The sequence below is a fragment of the Littorina saxatilis genome, linkage group LG17 (assembly GCF_037325665.1).
Source record: "Littorina saxatilis isolate snail1 linkage group LG17, US_GU_Lsax_2.0, whole genome shotgun sequence".
Classification (NCBI taxonomy): Eukaryota; Metazoa; Mollusca; class Gastropoda; order Littorinimorpha; family Littorinidae; genus Littorina; species Littorina saxatilis.
In genome coordinates this window covers 67,937,309-67,957,029 of record NC_090261.1, presented here as the reverse complement: position 1 = coordinate 67,957,029, position 19,721 = coordinate 67,937,309, and the positions used below count along the sequence as shown (strand labels likewise).

The following is a 19,721-nucleotide window of genomic DNA, read 5'->3' as shown; positions in this document are numbered from 1 at the left end:
GTCATTCTGAGTAACCAGAGGTATTGTCGCCATGTCGTTCACACCTGCACAGTACAAACACACGTGTCATTCTGAGTAACCAGAGGTATTGTCACCATGTCGTTCACACCTGCACAAAACAAACACACGTGTCATTCAGTGAATAACCAGAGGTATTGTCGCCATGTCGTTCACACCTGCACAACACAAACACACGTGTCATTCTGAGTAACCAGAGGTATTGTCGCCATTTCGTTCACACCTGCACAGTACAAACACACGTGTCATTCTGAGTAACCAGAGGTATTGTCGCCATGTCGTTCACACCTGCACAACACAAACACACGTGTCATTCTGAGTAACCAGAGGTATTGTCGCCATGTCGTTCACACCTGCACAACACAAACACACGTGTCATTCTGAGTAACCAGAGGTATTGTCGCCATGTCGTTCACACCTGCACAACACAAACACACGTGTCATTCTGAGTAACCAGAGGTATTGTCGCCATGTCGTTCACACCTGCACAGTACAAACACACGTGTCATTCTGAGTAACATGCACATTTGTGGTAAAGCATCCATTGTCATTCACTTTGAACCTATGAGTAGATCCCAACCTCCCTCTCATTCCCAAATTCGCTCTGCATGAACCGTGATTTGCCCAAACTCGCTCATCCCTCCAAATTACGACTTATAACATCCCTACCCCAAACCACCCACCGACCGACCAACCCATTCTTACACAAACACATAAATAATACCGTCGACCCCCTCTGCCGCCCCAACAATCACCAAAACGCATGCGCACATACAACCCTTACCCACACACACACACGCACACACCGACAGGTTAACATACCTGTTTTCAAGTCAGCTTCATTGATAGAGGTCGAGACGGTCTGACAGGTATCAACGCGACCACCACAGACCAGACACCGGTCCTCCCTCATCGTGGAGTCAATGCGACGGTCACAACCAACCTCCTGATGGGAACAGACAAAAGAGAACATCATATAAGGGGTTTTTATGATGATAACTGTTGTTTGACGCCCTCACGGTGAAACCATTAGGGGCATGTTCCCGGGTGTTGCCTCAACTTGAGATGAGATACACAGGTTTATGCGTGTCAGTTCGGGTGGTTTCAGGTACTTGCACTTACGGCAGAATGACCGAGCTCTTTTACTGTCGTGACACGGGGTGGGACATGGATACCGTCGTTGAGTCTGCGTATAAAGTTGACTCGTGTCCGCCCCGGCCTGTTTTTGTTTTGTTCACCCCAGTTGCACAGTTTTATTCAGTAGGGGAGACAACAGTGTCCTAGGAGCTATCAAAGTTAAGTAGTCTTGTTTACTTCCCTTTAATATCGAGGAACATCATTCAAGGGAGTAAACTCGTCAAGAGTACCTGTTGTGCACCCTGGCGGTTACTTCCCTTCAAATGAGAAACTGTTCAGTTTGCGTTCGACGTGAGATTCAAAATGAAGGACATCTGCTGCCTGCGAGATAAGTAAAGCCTTCAACACACACAACTGTAGATACATGCATTCATATAAAGGTACTTGCGGTCTGTTTTGTGAATTTGTGGAAGGTTGGTTGGTATGTTGCTAGGTAGGCAGGCAGACAGATAAATAGATCAATCAATCAATCAATATGAGGCTTATATCGCGCGTATTCCGTGGGTACAGTTCTAAGCGCAGGAATTTTTTAATTTTTTTTATGCAATTTATATCGCGCACATATTCAAGGCGCAGGGATTTATTTATGCCGTGTGAGATGGAATTTTTTTTACACAATACATCACGCATTCACATCGGCCAGCAGATCGCAGCCATTTCGGCGCATATCCTCCTTTTCACGGCCTATTATTCCAAGTCACACGGGTATTTTGGTGGACATTTTTATCTATGCCTATACAATTTTGCCAGGAAAGACCCTTTTGTCAATCGTGGGATCTTTAACGTGCACACCCCAATGTAGTGTACTTGTTTGCTTTTTGAATGAGTCCAACCTGTCTAAGGGACCAACCAACAGGGGTCGTTAGAGACAGGTGGTCGCTATGGAAAGAGGAATTGTGTAGATTAAAATCTTGTCTTGGATCCTTGGGATGGTCGTTGTGGGCAGGTGGTCGCCTTTGAGAGGTGGTCGCCTTTGAGAGGTGGTCGTTTTTGAGAGGTGGTCGCTTTTGAGAGGTGGTCGCTTTTGAGAGGTGGTCGCTTTTGAGAGGTGGTCGCTTTTGAGAGGTGGTCGCTTTTGAGAGGTGGTCGCCTTTGAGAGTTGGTTGCAAGGGCAGGTTCGACTGTACTTTGTGTGCCTGCTTGGTTCCTTGTTTTCTTGTAGTGTTTTTTTAATTTTCTTTTTTTCTGTCTTTTTCTGTTTTTGTTTAAAAGATTTTGTCTTTGTCTGTGCTGTCCTTGGGTTGTGAGTACCGATTTCTGTTGCTTTTCAACTTTCTTCATCTCATCCACTGTCATCTTGTTTGTTTTTTTGGTTTTTTTTAATGGTTTTTTTTTTTTTTTATTTTTTTATTTTTCGTCGGAGTCAGTATGTCCGTACCTTGCAGACGCCACGGAGACAAATACCCAGGCTGTCCGGCAGGTCACACTCCGTGCCGTCCACCACTCTCTCCTGTAACTCCGTCACTCGGTCCGGCTCCTCCTTGGACTGACACACCAGGGCACACGGCTGGCGGTCGTCTGCAAAATAATACAGTGAAAACATCGACATCACTGTGAACACACCAACATCACCGTGAGACCTTCAACATCAGTGTATAAACATCAAAAGTCAAAACATCGACATCACTGTGAGAACTCCAACATCATTGTGTAAACATTACTTTGAAATGCTTTGCACTTTAAACATGATGCTTATCTGTCTAATACAGGTAGACAATTTCACATCCTTTAAATTCAGAGGCGCCCAGGTGCTCTGCATAACACATGATGCTAATATGTCTAACACAGGTAGACTCACCTTTGTAGGGTACCCAAGTGTTCCGCTGACTGTTGAATCTTCGGCATTGCACGGACCGGAAGCTCTCCAGTCCATCTGGACACGCCTGTTGCCATAACAGAAATACATAAAGAATGTCAGTTACTTTTCTTGCAAACACACACGCACGCGCGCATGCAAGTACGCACGTACGCACGCAAAAATGCACGCACGCACGCACCCATGCAAGCACACACACACACACACACACACACACACACACACACACACACGCACACACACACACGAAACGAACAATACGGCGACTAGTACATAATTATACTGTAATTTCTATAAAGATGTGGTTGGAACATGATGACAAGTGTCTTGTTATTCAGACTGTAGAGTCAATATGACGTCTCCATTGTACACATTTCTCTTTCCAATTTGATTATAATGTTATAACAACATTATCGACAAAATTGCGATTATAGTACAGAATGAAGTGTTAAAGTAACTTTTAACATACATTTTTATTAAAAACCATATCCCTGATCTAGATTTACCATGTGTGACTTACCTGTGTATTGCATGACTCATACACGATGTCATCGCCTTGACAACCTCTGCTGACACCTGGTCTGAGACACAACCCTGATGTATTAGTACACACACACACACACACACAAACTCACACACACACACACACACATGCGCATACACGCACGCCCACAACCACACGCACACACACACGCCCCGCAAGCACACACACACACACACACACACACACACACACACGCGCGCGCGCGCGCGCGCACTCGCATTTAAACACACACACACACACACACGTACGCACTCACGCACGCACGCTCGCACGCACGCACACACACACACACACACGCACACACACACACACACTCACGTACACACACACGCGCGCAAGCGCGCACGCACACGCACACACACACACACATAAACACACACACGCACGCATACACACACACACACACACACACACACACACACACACACACACACACACACACACACCTCTAAAAGTTTTCACAGCAAAGAAATTTGTCCATAACTATTCCAGAATACGAAAAAGATGAAGAGTGTGCACCGCAGTGTTATTTATGTCCACATACACCTTTATGCAGACACTCACTTCTTTACATTACCAGACTGTCACATTTTAACACGTTATCTCGGTACATACACATGAGGCGAACCATTTCCACTATCAAAATCAAATTCTCACACACAAAATCGTGAAATAGGTCACAAGAGTTAAAGATATGCAAAATACTATCTTAACATCTCAACATATTATGTGTTTGCATGTCTACGCTCTAGGTGCTAAATAAATGAAAATATAAGAGAAATTACCAACACTCTTAAACACAAAATTGCCAGTAATAACAGTGCAACAGAACTATGCATTGTTGGAAATCGCACAAACACATCTCAAAATAAATACGTTTTTGAGAAACAATACTTTATATATAGAAAGGAGATATTGAGGACAAAACAATACACTATATTTGTACTTTTCTATTTTTCACTATAAGAAAACTACAAGGTATATTGTACGGATTTTCATGCAGTCATGCAAATTAATTGTGTTATCAGAAAGATTTACATACACTTTATTTATTTCAGATTTATTAAAGGCATGCACATTTTGTATTGCACGTTAAAATGTTTACTTTTCCACCAACAAAAACAAGTTGGAAACACCAGTCCACAAACATGGTACGAAAATAGGAGCACAAAGATATAAGTAATAATTACATAGAGCACACGAATTCCAACACAAACACACGCACCCCCGTACGCACAGACAAACGCACGTACGTACTCGTGTACTCACACAATCAAGCGCACATGCAATCACACACGCACTCTCTCTCTCTCTCTCTCTCTCTCTCTCTCTCTCTCTCTCTCTCTCTCTCTCTCTCTCTCTCTCTCTCTCTCTCTCTCTCTCTCTCTCTCTCTCTCTCTCTCTCTCTCTCACACACACACACACGCACCCCCCCCACACACACACACACACACGCACGCACGTACACACACACACACACGTACACACACACACACACACACACGTACACACACACACACACACACACACGCAACATGGTAACATTTCATTGTTACTTTGGCAATAGTCCTCTGCTGCCGACAGCAAATTGTGACATGCCTCAGCACTCCAAACCCCGACACGACCTTAAAGGTCAAAGGTTTAACATCGAGATGGAAGTCAAATTATACCCCTTAACTGCTATCCCTCCTCTCTCCTCGTTCTACCACCGCCTACAGGCTGTTGCCTGGCAATGACTAGTGTTGGGACTGTGGAAATGACACCAAGACAGTGACTTCAGGTAACGTTGCTGTCTGTGGGTCCTGTTGGGGCTGTGGAAATGACACCTAGACAGTGACTTCAGGTAACGTTGCTGTCTGTGGGTCCTGTTGGGGCTGTGGAAATGACACCAAGACAGTGACTTCAGGTAACGTTGCTGTCTGTGGGTCCTGTTGGGGCTGTGGAAATGACACCTAGACAGTGACTTCAGGTAACGTTGCTGTCTGTGGGTCCTGTTGGGGCAGTGGAAATGACACCTAGACAGTGACTTCAGGTAACGTTGCTGTCTGTGGGTCCTGTTGGGGCAGTGGAAATGACACCTAGACAGTGACTTCAGGTAACGTTGCTGTCTGTGGGTCCTGTTGGGGCAGTGGAAATGACACCTAGACAGTGACTTCAGGTAACGTTGCTGTCTGTGGGTCCTGTTGGGGCAGTGGAAATGACACCTAGACAGTGACTTCAGGTAACGTTGCTGTCTGTGGGTCCTGTTGGGGCTGTGGAAATGACACCTAGACAGTGACTTCAGGTAACGTTGCTGTCTGTGGGTCTGTGTGACCATCAAAAGTCTCTCGGTGGTTCTGTCTGTTTGTCAACCTCTGTTAGTTCGTGAATTCCTCCCTCCGTCCGTCTGTCTGCCCTGAGTGTCTGTGTATGACAATGTCTCTTCGTGAGTCTGTGTCTCTCTCTGTTAGTATGTCCCTCCTCCCCCCCCCCCCTTCCCCACCCCCTCTTTCTGTCTCTCTGGCTCTTTCTGTATATATCCCTATGTTGGTCCGTACGTCGAACCCAAACCCTCTAACCCCCTCCATCTGTCTCTCCCTGTTTGTATCCTTCTATTGGCTCGTACATCCCACCCACCCTTTAATCCTTTCCCTCCCCTTCCCTCCGTGCGTCTCTCCCTGTTTGTATCCTTCTATTGGCTCGTACATCCCCCCCCCACCCTTTAATCCTTTCCCTCCCCTTCCCTCCGTGCGTCTCTCCCCGTTTCTATCTGTCTCCTCCATCTTATGTGTCTTCGTCTGTGTCCACTTGTCTGTGAGTGTGTGTATACACTCCGTAGCGTCTACGTATGCTACCAAGAAATAAAGATGGCATTTCTACATTCAAATACAAATACCCAAAACAAATTAACTTGAGGTATACGAGAAACGCCTAAAATTAACCATATGCGACGCTTCCTGCAATGAGAGACAATGTGAGCAAACACAGCAACAGAGAGGCAGTTAAACATTTGTTAAACAGGTTAAATTTTCAAACATAAGTCAGTTTCTAACACTAAGCATGCAACACTGCAAAACATATATTTGACAAAATCCTAGCGGAGGTTTCTACAGCGAAACTGGATGGGACTGATTTTGATACAGTGGAACCTGTCCTAGCGACCACCTCTTGGGAACGACCACCTGTCAAAACCAACCACCCCAAAAGGATCCCCGACAGACTTTTTCTCTCTATAATTCACCTTTTTATAGCGGCCACCTGTTTATAACGACCGCTTTTTGTTGATCCCTTGGGTGGTCGTTTGGACAGGTTCCTCTGCAGTATGAGAAGAACAGGAGAATGCAACATTCTGAGCATGATTCTCTCTACGGAGAGTTGTCTTGTGCCAACAAAGTGTTTTTGTTTCTGGCATCTTGGCTATCATCTAAATTCCTCACGCTCGTTCAACAACACAAAGGCTGTGATAAATTTAAAGTTGCCAGCAAAGAACTGTCAGAATGTAATTTTCAATTACGTTAAATCGTGAAATTGCAAATTTGCCAATGTCAGTGCCGGCGAAGATTAATTCTTAAGTGTTGCTGGAGTTTTCTTCCAATGTTAATTGATTAAGTTTGTCATTTCATGTCGTTAGCAATCCAAAGTGTCTAGCATCATTTCCTGTTTACTGCGTAGAATGGAAATGTTAGATTACGATTATTTGTTAACAATACCTCAATACCAATGTTTGTACCTCTTATTCAATATGCGATTACTGAGAGTACCCTTATTACAATGTCATAACCTCTATAATGTATCTATGTACACACGTATTATTCGTATATTTTATTGTTTTTCCCATACCCAGGATTTACATGTTTAATATGTGTTAAACTATCAATTTAACACAGATGGAAATTTCAGTTAAGTGTGACTTTTAAACTCCCAACACCTTGTTTTAAAAAACAAAACACCCCTGGTTATGTTTTCAATGAACACTCACAGTGCACTAGCGTGTGCTAAATCCAAGTTAAAAAGGACTTCTGAATGAATTTCACTGCACAAATGTTAGAGTTATAACCCCAACAAAAACCTTGCCCTGTGATTCGTTTAAATCGGTGTTCCCAGATGACAGTGGGAAAAAAAGTGACGAGGTTATAAGAATAAATCAACCATGCCGAAGGATAGAGACAGCTTGTGTGTTTCACCTTTTGCTTTAAACAAAACTTTATTCAATTTAAATATCGTGAAATATATACAATATCTGGCATTAAGGATTCGTACTCAAGCATATAGCTTATATTAACTTCTTCTTTTCTGTTTTTTCTCTCTTTTTTGTGGGGGTGATGTATGGGGGGAGGGGGGGGGTGTGTGGGTAGGCAAGATAAGATTGGTGCAAGAAAAAGGAAAAAAATGTATACAAATATTATTTTTAAACTTCAGGTACCACAGGGGAGAAGTTGGTAGTTTGGTTTGCACACATACTTTGGGATTAATCAATCTATCAATCAATGAGTCTTATATCGCGCATATTCCGTGGGTACAGTTCTAGGCGCTCTGCAGTGATGCCGTGTGAGATGAAATTTTATACGGCCAGTAGATTGCAGCCATGTCGGCGCATATTTACCTTTCACGGCCTTATTCCAAGTCACACGGGTATGGTAGACAATTATTAACTGTGCCTAAGCAATTTTGCCAGGAAAGACCCTTTTGTCAATCGTGGGATCTTTAACGTGCACACCCAATGTAGAATACACGGGGGGTGGTTCGGACACCGAAGAGAGTCTGCACACAAAGTTGACTCTGTGAAATAAATTTCCGCCGAACCTGGGATCGAACTCGCGCTGACAGCGGCCAACTGAATACAAATCCAGCGCGCTACCAACTGAGCTATATCCCCGCCCCTATTACACTCAAGGGTGACATTATTTTATTTGCAACCAGCCTCCCGGAGAAGAGGGGGGGGGTGGTTGTGCAAGCTGCAGATGATGATGTTGTCCAGTTTTCCGGTGGGGAGGGGAGTGTGGCGACAGACGGGGGGGGGGGGGGGGGGGGGGGGGGGGGGGGGGGGGGGGGCGGTTTGGTTTGGGACGTCTTTCTCTTATATACCAATTTTCCTGAAAACAATGTAGCAATTTAGTGGGTGTAAAAAAGGGATTTTTGTTTGTAAAATTGCCTTGACACTTTATTTCAACTGAAACTTGATGGTCGAAGTAGTATTCTGTCTGTATCCCAAAGCAAGGTTGATTTGAGAACGACAGGCTGTGGAAGATTGGTAAGTCATTAAAAGGCACTAGGGTAAGGCTACTAAAACTGACTCCAGTGGGGGGGGGGGAATCAAGGGGGGTAACAAGACGATGCAGACAGTTACCTCCTGAAGGTATTCCATGTGCAGAGAGAGAGAACAACAGCAAAAATACAAAAACAGTTAATAACTACGGACATGACTGACAAAATGTAACAGAAAACTATCAACTTTCAAGCTAAGTACACAATCTCTTCAGATGTGCTGTTCACATTCAACTGTTACTACTTGTGTACGATATATAATAAAGCGTGTGTAAACGCTACTACAACATCAATAAAATAAGGACATTGACACTAATATTTCATTGCACGACGAAAATAACGAAATACACTAGACACATACACAAAGCTGAACAGCACGACTAATACTTTTCAAACACAAATAGATCGTCGACATTCCAAAATTCAGAGTAAAAAAACCAAGAAAGTAAGTTGTAAGTTTTGCTATTCAGCTTTGATAGAGTTCACAGAAACAACAATATAATGACCACATTCTATCGCGCTACAACCATATTCGTGTCACTTAGCTATAAATACACAAGTAAGTAATTAGTGTGCATATTCTTTGAAGTAAACTATACACAAGTAGACTCCATCAAATAGAAGCATTAAAACTAAAAATGTAAAGTTGCTTGGAGGCATTGGTTTATTAAGTGTGCAAACTATCGTATAAAACACAGCGTTTGCAGTACTAACACATTTTTGGTTATAACATAGTACAAGCTCTGAAGAGCTGAAAAAGTTGGTTATTAATAAACTTGAAGCTGTGAAGAATTAAACAAGCTTCAACGTCATCTGCAATTCCAGCTTGCTCCAAGGAGCGGCAATGAGTGGTAAGAGAACAAAAACACTAGAAGAATGCATGTAAAGAAGCAACAAGTCTGTTCAGTAAAGGGACACATTCTGTTACAAGCATCAAACCCTACAGCTCTTCAAGACTAAATCTTCTAGAAAATGTGAAAGCAAAGGTATTTGAAGTAGTTTTTTGAAGTAGTGCATTTTTGGCAAAGTTTTCTGAACGTCCCCAAACCATGACTATCGCGTCAGGCAGAGAAAGACACCCGATCGCAATGGAAGGATCGTTAATTACTCGCTTTGAGACAACCAACACTTCTGGAGTCTCAGACATCTTCAAACTAGGCTTTTACCCCTTGCTAACGTCACTCTTCAAAATAGGCCGTAAGAATACGGACTGACAGTCGAGTCAAGAGACCCACCCTCAAGGCTCAGACACAGGACAACTCCTAGTTGACATCTTCAATCCAACATTCCCAAAGTACAAATAAGTATGAGTAAGGAAGGCACACCCGGCCCCGATGAGAGACAGGCGTGTCGAAACACCCCGAAATACCCAGACAGACACAGAAACCGCAATCACACAGATTCTTAACCTGGTCTGATCGCCTGGTCCCGCCCTAACCTACCAGTACTGCCCCGACCGGGTTTATTTAGTTTGCCTCCTAACCTCCGGATCTTCACAGTACATCCTCCCCCCACCCCACCCCCCCCCACCCCACCCCCCCCCCCCCCTCCCACTCCCTCACTCCTCTGCCCACCTGTCTCTCCCTAAGGGTATGCTATCCCTACCCCGTTTTCTTCCTCAAAGAAAGAATAAGCCCCCCTCCTCTGACCGTCTTCCCACCTGTAACCTCCAACGCATGTGTCCTCCTCACTACTCGCACGAACTTCGATCCCTCCTCCCCCCCCCCCCCCCCCCTGCCTTCTGCCAAGAGAATATTAAGTTACCCATCCCACCCCCTCCCCGGCCCCTTCGCAACCCTTCATTCTACCTCTAACCTCACGCATCTTTTCCTTTTTTCTTGAAAAAAGCGGTCAGTGAGAAATGCCCTTCTCTTCCCTTCCTTCCTCCAAGACAAACAGAAGCCCCCTGCCACCGGCCACTCCACCTGTCCCTCTCCCACCACGTTCCTCCACCTCCTACCCCACCCCTAACCCATCCCTTCCCCTCACCCCCCCCCCCCCCCCCCCCGCCCCTTATCAACTCCCCTTATCCCCTCCACAAAAAATAAATCGGCTAAGATCCCACCCGCGCGCAACAGGTGAGCAAATAGTGAGACAATGCGTGAAAAATATACTGAGGCACAATGACAAGCACTCACATGCCGTGGTGACATTTGCGCGTGCGATGCAGGACTCCACTCCCGCACGTCCGAGAACACGCCGAGGGTTCCCCCCAGTCCCCCCACATTCCAAAGTCGTTCGCCTTTAGGACAGAAAGAACATGAAAATGATTAATAGGGAAATAAAGAAATAAAGAAATAAGTCAGAAGACAGAACCTTTGAGAAAGAGAAAAGCGACATGCTCAAGTAAAATAATTATCTTGTACAATTATCAAGCATTCATCAAAAAAAGTTAAAAACAGACACACGCAAGTACATGCCTCAAACGAAAACAAGGTAAGGAAGAATGATGAAAGTACGAAGGCGGGGAGGGGGGGGGGGGGGGGGTGAGGTGTCGAACTAGAATTAAAGAATTCCCGAATATTATCATGAAAAGTGGCATTATCATTCGTAAGTTATCGGGCGTAAATGACACGACGGACAAAAAAACAGACGAACGACCGACACGAATCAAAAACCACCATTCTGCACACATTGGTTTGACGCGACAGCTACTGAGTATTAAAGGCACAGTGCAGCTCACAGCCTTCGTTTTGCGTTTTTGTTGCAGCTGAGTGCATTTACAGTTCAAAAATCCTCCTACGGTAGTAAAACAAACCCAAAACTATCCAACGACGACATCTGTGAAGCTCGACAGTTTTTTGTTCACGCGAGTGCATAAATTAACCTAGTTATTACGTGGTGTTTGGTCGGAGTTCGATTCAACTGAGTGATTCCGGCCTCCATTTTGTTTTACACAAACTCATGATGACGTCTGACATAGTTTGCTAGTGACGTGTCTTTTTGTGCATGATGTGGTGATCTACCTGATCTAAATTTAGATCCAAAAATAGGTGAAGACCAGCCGGGTCCGAGTACGAAAATAATTCGTAAAAAAAATCGCAGTTCTTGACTCTTTGGGTGCAAGTCAATGAAACTTGGTAGTTCTTCTAACGGATAGCCGCCTGAGGTATGGCTAAAAGCCCCAGGGGCTCCGTGCACCTGGATTTGACAAGTTCAGTACCTTTAAGAGTCGGGCAGAAATAATGTTCTTGGAAAATCTTGTGGCAGAAAATAGTTTTTTTAATAAAAGTAAAGACAAAAAATGCTTTAAAAAAATGCCTGACTATCAATTTGGGTTTAACGTTCTAAAAGACCAGTTGGCCTATACAGAGACAGGTATTGGTAAAACGCTGAGGAAGAAATGCCTACTCTAGTGTCAAAACAGACACGATCTTCAATCACCTGATCCACTGACTTTTTTGGAAAGGACGGGATCATCATTTTGTGGCACAAAAAGGGGCTGGTGTGTGGGGTTCCGGATGGGGGGGGGGGGGGGAGGGGGGAGGAAAAAAAGAAGCCCAAAATGCTTGTTCTGGTGTCAGAAGAGTCACGGTACAACACTGCCCCAGTACCACCACATTCCCTGACTAGTGACCTTTGGGATGAAGCAGTAACCCACAGCGACAATAATACCACAGGTACAGATAAAACATAGATAGTACTTGTTCAGGTGAACATAGTTTTGGGGGCAGAACGTTGATCTGGAATGGGGATGGATCGAGAGGGTGGGGAGGAGGGGAGGTGAGAGGAGATTTTTATGGAGCTGCTGCTCTTGATCTTCCGTAAAGATCAATCTGTTTCGATATTCAATCAATTTGAGGATTTCATAAACTCAGTGTGTATATTAAAAAAACGCGGACAGTGTAAGAAAACCAAGAGACTACCAGCCACACACAAATAACAGTTTATGTAAAGCTCGCGGGAAGGGGGAAGGGGTATTCAGCCATTTGATTTCCCAAATACCACATAATGCTAGCGAACTAATCTCAGGAGTTCAAGAAATGCTTCAAGGCAAATATTGTCATTTGAGTAACGGGACATTGCTATTGTTGGATCTGAGAAACAAAGGACAACGACATGATTTTGAGCTGTGGTATTGGCCTGACGCGTGTTTCTTTCAGGCGAGATATTCTTTCGGATATCCGCTCGCGAAGCTAGGAGGCGAGATTGTCTATGAAACGGTTTAATGGCTAGCTCCGCAAGAATTAAACACCATTGGTTGATTCCGAAAAGGTCGTCTGCACTGGTCGGTAAAAAATCATGGACAGCCAATCAGATGGGCAGCTGCATGGCCGCCATGTTTTCTCGCCAAGCGAGCAAGCCCAAAGCTACCTAGCGTTCGAGGCAAGAATTCTAGCGTCACTCGCGGCGAGATGTGCCCAAGAAACGGTACTTCCTCGCCCCACTCGCCAATCTCGCCTATTCTCGCCTGTAAGAAACAGGGGACTGGACGTTTTTTCGGCAAAAGAACACTCACTCGTCAACCTGATTTCTTGTGGAACCACATTCGCGGGCGCACAGACACGCACATAGGCACACACACACACACACACACACACACACACACACACACACACACACACACTCAAAGTTACTCACCTGACCCAAGGCGACTGCAATACATAAACACAGCACGAACACTTTTGCCGCCTCCATGATGACGTGTACTTGGTATGACGTCACTAGTACTCCACAAAGTTTTTCAATTGAGCGTGATGCGTCACTGTCGCCTCGATGGCGCCATTAGTTCTGTGACGTAGAGATCAAGTTGCGTGGGTGAGCAAGAGACGTATGCTGACTGCAAACAGACAGAACAAAGAAAAACATTTTGATTTACTCCACCCTACATGAAAAACACGAGTGAAAATAACTGACCTGGAGTACATTTACATGTTTGTGTTTATGGCGTGCAGTTGTTCCTTCAAAAGGAGACATGGTGAGGTGAATGTAGGAGAGCGACAGAGAGAAAAAAAAGACAGATGGAGGGAGGGAAGAACGGACAAAGATGGAGGTAGGGAAGAACGGACAAAGATGGAGGGAGGGAAGAACGGACAAAGATGGATGGAGGGAAGAACGGACAAAGATGGAGGGAGGGAAGAACGGACAAAGATGGAGGGAGGGAAGAACGGACAAAGATGGAGGGAGGGAAGAACGGACAAAGATGGAGGGAGGGAACAACGGACAAAGATTGAGGGAGGGAAGAACAGACAAAGATGGATGGAGGGAAGAACGGACAAAGATGGAGGGAGGGAAGAACGGACAAAGATTGAGGGAGGGAAGAACGGACAAAGATGGATGGAGGGAAGAACGGACAAAGATGGAGGGAAGGAAGAACGGACAAAGATGGAGGGAGGGAAGAACGGACAAAGATGGAGGGAGGGAAGAACGGACAAAGATGGATGGAGGGAAGAACGGACAAAGATGGAGGGAGGGAAGAACGGACAAAGATGGATGGAGGGAAGAACGGACAAAGATGGAGGGAGGGAAGAACGGACAAAGATGGAGGGAGGGAAGAACGGACAAAGATGGAGGGAGGGAACAACGGACAAAGATGGAGGGAGGGAAGAACGGACAAAGATGGAGGAAGGAAAATGAGTGAATGAGGGAGGATGAAAAAGAAAAGAAGAACAAACTCCCGCAGAAGTAAAGCACAACAAAAGCACGGAAAACAAAAACGCGATGCAATCAGCAAACCTGCAGCACAAAAACACACACACAAAAAAGAAACTTGCTGTCAGCAAATTAATGCAGCTTGTTAACAAATAAAAATTAAAAATTAAAAACTATCCTCTTGCGGTCAGTAGCTACACATAAAAAGAACAGGGGGAAAAACACCAATATAAAACACAAAGGAAACATTCTGCAAATTAATACAGCTAGATAAAGTAATACAGCTAGATAAAATAATACAGCTAGATAAAATAATACAGCTAGATAAAATAATACAGCTAGATAAAATAATACAGCTAGATAAAATAATACAGCTAGATAAAATAATGACCCTTGTAATCAGCAACACCACACAAAAACAAATAAAAAGACATCAGGAAGCAGAGAGGGCATTGTTCATTCAGCACCAGATGCCAGACAGCGCTCCGGCGTATGCGTCGGTTCTTGCATGACAATTGTCTGGATCTCTCTACTCGGGCACCGTGTCAAGAGCTGGCTTGTCACAGCCCACAGCGAAACAATTGCATGTATGTACCACTACTGGGGAGGGGGCGGATGAGACAGCTAGAGAGAAACAATCTGCATTCATTTCCTCTTCAGGAGAGAGGGACAGAGAGAGAGACTTGGAGAGAGTGAGAGTGAGAGAGAGAGAGAGAAAGAGAGAGAGACATAGATAGATAGAGATAGACTTGGAGAGAGTGAGGGGGAGGGAGGAACAGAGGGAGAGACTGAGACTCTGAGGGAGACAAAGATAAAGACTATAGGTGAGGGAAAGACTAAGAGTTAGAGAGAGATAGAGAATGAGAGAGAGAGAGAGAGAGAGAAAGAGAGAGAAGAGAGAGAGAGAGAGAGAGAGAGAGAGAGAGAAAGAGACAGAGACAGACAAAGAGACAGAGACAGACATAGCGACAGACAGACTGACAGACAGAGAGACAGACAGAGACAGAGAGACAGAGACAAAAAGACTGAGACAGAGAGATTCAGAGATAAAAGGAGGGAGAGAGACGCATTTACCCGCAGACACACACACACACACAGACAGGCAGACAGACAGACACACACACACACAGACAGACAGGCAGACAGACAGACACACACACACACAGACAGACAGGCAGACAGACAGACACACACACACAGACAGACAGGCAGACAGACAGACACACACACACACACACAGACAGACAGGCAGACAGACAGACACACACACACACACACAGACAGACAGGCAGACAGACAGACACACACAGAGAGACAAAGACAGAGATGCACACACAGAAATCCAGCATTCATTCCCTCTGTGATTACTGTCCTCGTGAAAGGGTAAATTGTCTTTTTCCAGTGTGTGGGAGTGAGAGTGAGAGCACAGCAACTCACGCCGGTGTCACGATTTCATCTTTCGCCTGTGTACATATTTCCCCCTCGATATATATATACTCAAGACTGAAATGTTGTTTCCAGGTAAAATTAAGAAGTGAAATTATTTATGGACGAAAAGCATGTCAGTTTCTTGCATGTGAAGAAAATTGGTGGTGAAATTTAATAGATTTCACCCCCAAAATCGATTTTTTCGAAAACGTGTACCGAGTGGTTACGTCCCTTGAGTAAGAAGGGAAGCATTAAAAAAAAATTGGTTGGACAAATTTGGCCCCATGAATGTAAGGTACACAAGGTCGCTTATCAGTACTATCGAAGGGTGTTTTTTTGTTCAGTGTAGAGTTTATACTAGATCAACGAGGCCGAGAATCGAAATATCAACACGGCGAAAGATGAAAACGTCACACCGGTACAAGCGTCTGGTTTTTCATGCTCGTGATAACTTCACTGCTTGTAACAAGCGTAATAAATCCGTATTAACAAAACACAATGCTTTATAGCCCTAGACTATCGTGCCCAAACATCAAAGGAAGAATGTGTAAGCCATAACCTGCCCGCATGACGAGATTGTTTTGCTGCTCAGAACACGTGTTCGTAACTTTATTCTCCAGCCGTGAGGCTGTTTGTTTCTTTGTTGCTCGAATGGTTTCATTCTTCTTCTTTTTTTCTTTCTTTATTTTGCTAAAGGAATGAATGAGACGTCTGATAAACAATGTGGACTGTAGGAGATCAGGGTAGAAGAGAGAGGACCGCCCAACAAGAGAGGAGGAGGAGGAGGAGGAGGAACAGGAGGAGGAGGAGGAACAGGAGGAGGAGAAGAAGGAGGAGGCGGAGGACGGCTTGCATTTTCAATCACACAAACGGTAAGGATACAAAACACATCTCTTGTCCACTCTCACAGGAGACTAACACTGGTGTAAAATAAATAAAAGAGAATAAATAAAAGTAATGAAATAAAACCTGCCCCACAGCCGCCTCCTACTGACGTCAAGCGTAAAAAGGCCATGGCAGGAAAAGGCAACTGCCGGCAATGAGCAGCCCTGTCAGGGGAGATAATGAGCCCCAAAGTGTCAAGGTTGTGTGGGCAGGGTTCGCTCTAGTGTCAGTGTGACAGGGAAAGTGCCCTCAGTTCTGGATGCGACGCTTCCAAGTTCAGTGCTAGCGTTACTGATGTGTGGGGAGGGGGTGAGGACATGGGACTCCGGTAAGTGTTGAAAGGTGTCAAAAGACAAAATGAGAAACACGTACGAAACCCTCCCCAAAACTTGTGTTGTGTTGAGTCCACAAGCATGTTTGTGAGAGTGAGACAGGTTAAAGCTTGTCACTGTTATTTGTACAAGAAGAGAGCTTCATTTTCCAATGTTGTCCACACTTCCACTTTGAGGGGTGCTGCGAAAGTTTAAACGCATCAACACTTGTTTGACCTTCATTTCCTACTTGCACCCAGAGACGAGAAAATTGATGTTTCGCGTGACATAATTATATTGCAAAGTGCGAAACTGCGCCGAGAGACTAACGGAAATTAGCTGGAGCTGTGTTTGTGCAGACAGGAAAAAAACGGTGGTGTTTCATGTCACAACGGTAAGCATTAAACTGCACAAAGAAAAACAAGTAGTCGCGTAAGGCGAAAATACAACATTTAGTCAAGCTCAGTCGAACTCGCAGAATGAAACTGAACGCATTGCATTTTTTTTCCCGCAAGACCGTACACTCGTAGCATCGTCTGTCCACAGCTCGTGGCAAAGGCAGTGAAATTAAAAATCCAGAAAAGCGCGGTAGCGTTTGCGCTGAGGAGGATAGCACGCTTTACTATATCTCTATTCTTTTTAACTCTCTGAACGTGTTTTTATTCCAAACATATCATATCTATATGTTTTTTGAATCAGGAACGGACAAGGAATAAGATGAAAGTGTTTTTAAATCGATTTCGAAAATTTTATTTTGATCATAATTTTTATATTTTTATTTTTCAGAGGTTGTTTTTAATCCGAATATAACATATTTATATGTTTTTGGAATCAGAAAATGATAAAGAATACGATAAACGTAATTTTGGATCGTTTTATAAAAAATAATTTTAATTACAATTTTCAGATATTTAATGACCAAAGTCATTAATTAATTTGTAAGCCTCCAAGCTGAAATGCAATACCAAAGTCCGGCCTACTTCGTCGAAGATTGCTTGGCCAAAATGTCATCAATATTATTGAAAAGTGAGGGTGTGACAGTGCCGCCTCAACTTTTACAAAATGCCGGATATGACGTCATCAAAGACATTTATCGAAAAAAATGAAAAAAACATCTGGGGATATCATAGCCAGGAACTCTCATGAAAAATTTCATAAAAATCGGTCTAGTAGTTTACTTTGAATCGCTCTACACACACACAGAGACACACATACATACACCACGACCCTCGTCTCGATTCCCCCCTCTATGTTAAAACATTTAGTCAAAACTTGACTAAATGTAACAAAACTTGACTAAATGTAAAAAGGGAGACGTGAGTTTTAAAAATAAATGGATAACCAAAGGGAAGTAAGCGCTCTAGATGCATACGACATGGAATAGAGTAAGTGAGAGTTATGCAGATCCTTTCTCCTAGCACATGAGAGAATAGAAATGAACAAGCGACTTTCATCCCCATTTGTTTTTCATTTTCTTTTCTTGTTTAAAGGTTTTTTTTAACTCTGGGTTGTAAAAAAGACGGAATTAGGTGTGTCTTGTGACAACGTTAAGTGTTGAAGTGCGACAAGACACACAAGGAGAAAAAGCTGCAGAGAGAAACCAAACCCACAAAACACAGCATTCTGTCCTATCGCCGTGTTCAGACACAACAGACGACTGTGTTTCATGCCAAGACTGATTGTTGACTAATTGGTCAGACAAGGCGCAAAGTGTGTTTAAGCTCCGTGCACTCCTCCACGTGGAACATTTGACAGTGGAATATGACCCTGTCTTCTCCTTAGTTCGCCACAGACAAGCCATGGTCTGTTTCGAAGGCTATCCTTCCCAAGGCTATCCCAGTGACCTAGTGTTATCTACGAACGATAGTAATACGGCGGACAGCAAAACTCGTCTTCTTCCTTTACGGGCTAAAACTTCCAAGGTTTCTACGTGCATGACCGTTTTTACCCCGCCATTTAGGCAGCCATACGCCGATCAGTTTCGGGGGATGCATGTTGGGTATTTGTGTGTTTCTATAACTCACCGAGCTCTGACATGGATTACAGGATCTTTTCCGTGCGCATTTGGTCTTGTGCTTGCGTGTACACACGAAGGGGGATAAGGCACAAGCAGGTCTGCACATAAATTGACCTGGGAGATCGGAAAAATCTCCACCCTTACTTCGAACCCACGACCTTCCGGCTTGTGAGGCCGGTGTCTTATCTACTAGGTGATTGCGTCGGAGAGCAAAACGATGTTTGGAATGCAAGATTGTCCACATGAGAAGGATGCACTCATCCTTACAGTTTCACTTGACCTCTACATACAAACTCCATTGTGCGCACTATAACACACACAACACTTTTTAAGAGCAACTCGAGACGGACGTTTTCAAGCGGAAATTATCTCAGTTTTTGGCCCTTTAAATCCAGGAAGGCGTAAGGCGCAAAATTAATGGAGGGTAAAATGTCCCATTCATCACAGACTTAACTGCAGTTGTTGGGGTTTTCAAGTTCAAGCTAAACGGTGTACGGTATGTCTACGTCAGCACAAAACCGAAGAGATTTCTTCACAGTTGATTTGCCTTTATCTAATAGGAGAGAACGAGAGAGGGGGTGAGGGGGAGAGAGGGGGGCAGAGTAAAAGAGAGCGAGAGAGAGTTGGTTGGTTGCTTGGTTGCTTGGTTGACTGAGGGAGAGAGAAAGTGAGAGAGAGAGAGGGAGAGAGAGGGAGGGAGAGAGAGCGAGATACGAGGGAGAGGAAGAG

General features: G+C 44.3%; 1 protein-coding gene across 3 annotated transcripts in view; it reads right to left on the bottom strand.

The window, feature by feature from the left end:
- LOC138952305 (papilin-like) overlaps positions 1-19,721 on the bottom strand; it is a 293,828-nt gene that overhangs the window by 160,259 nt on the left and 113,848 nt on the right. For all 3 annotated transcript variants that reach the window (XM_070323939.1, XM_070323942.1, XM_070323941.1), the window contains 6 exons: positions 13,341-13,539; positions 10,898-11,001; positions 3,492-3,552; positions 2,954-3,038; positions 2,534-2,673; positions 841-964 (listed from right to left, as the gene is read on the bottom strand). In XM_070323939.1, the coding sequence (XP_070180040.1) occupies positions 841-964; positions 2,534-2,673; positions 2,954-3,038; positions 3,492-3,552; positions 10,898-11,001; positions 13,341-13,397 (571 nt within the window). In that variant the 5' untranslated portion in view covers positions 13,398-13,539. The remainder of the gene's footprint in view (positions 1-840; positions 965-2,533; positions 2,674-2,953; positions 3,039-3,491; positions 3,553-10,897; positions 11,002-13,340; positions 13,540-19,721) is intronic.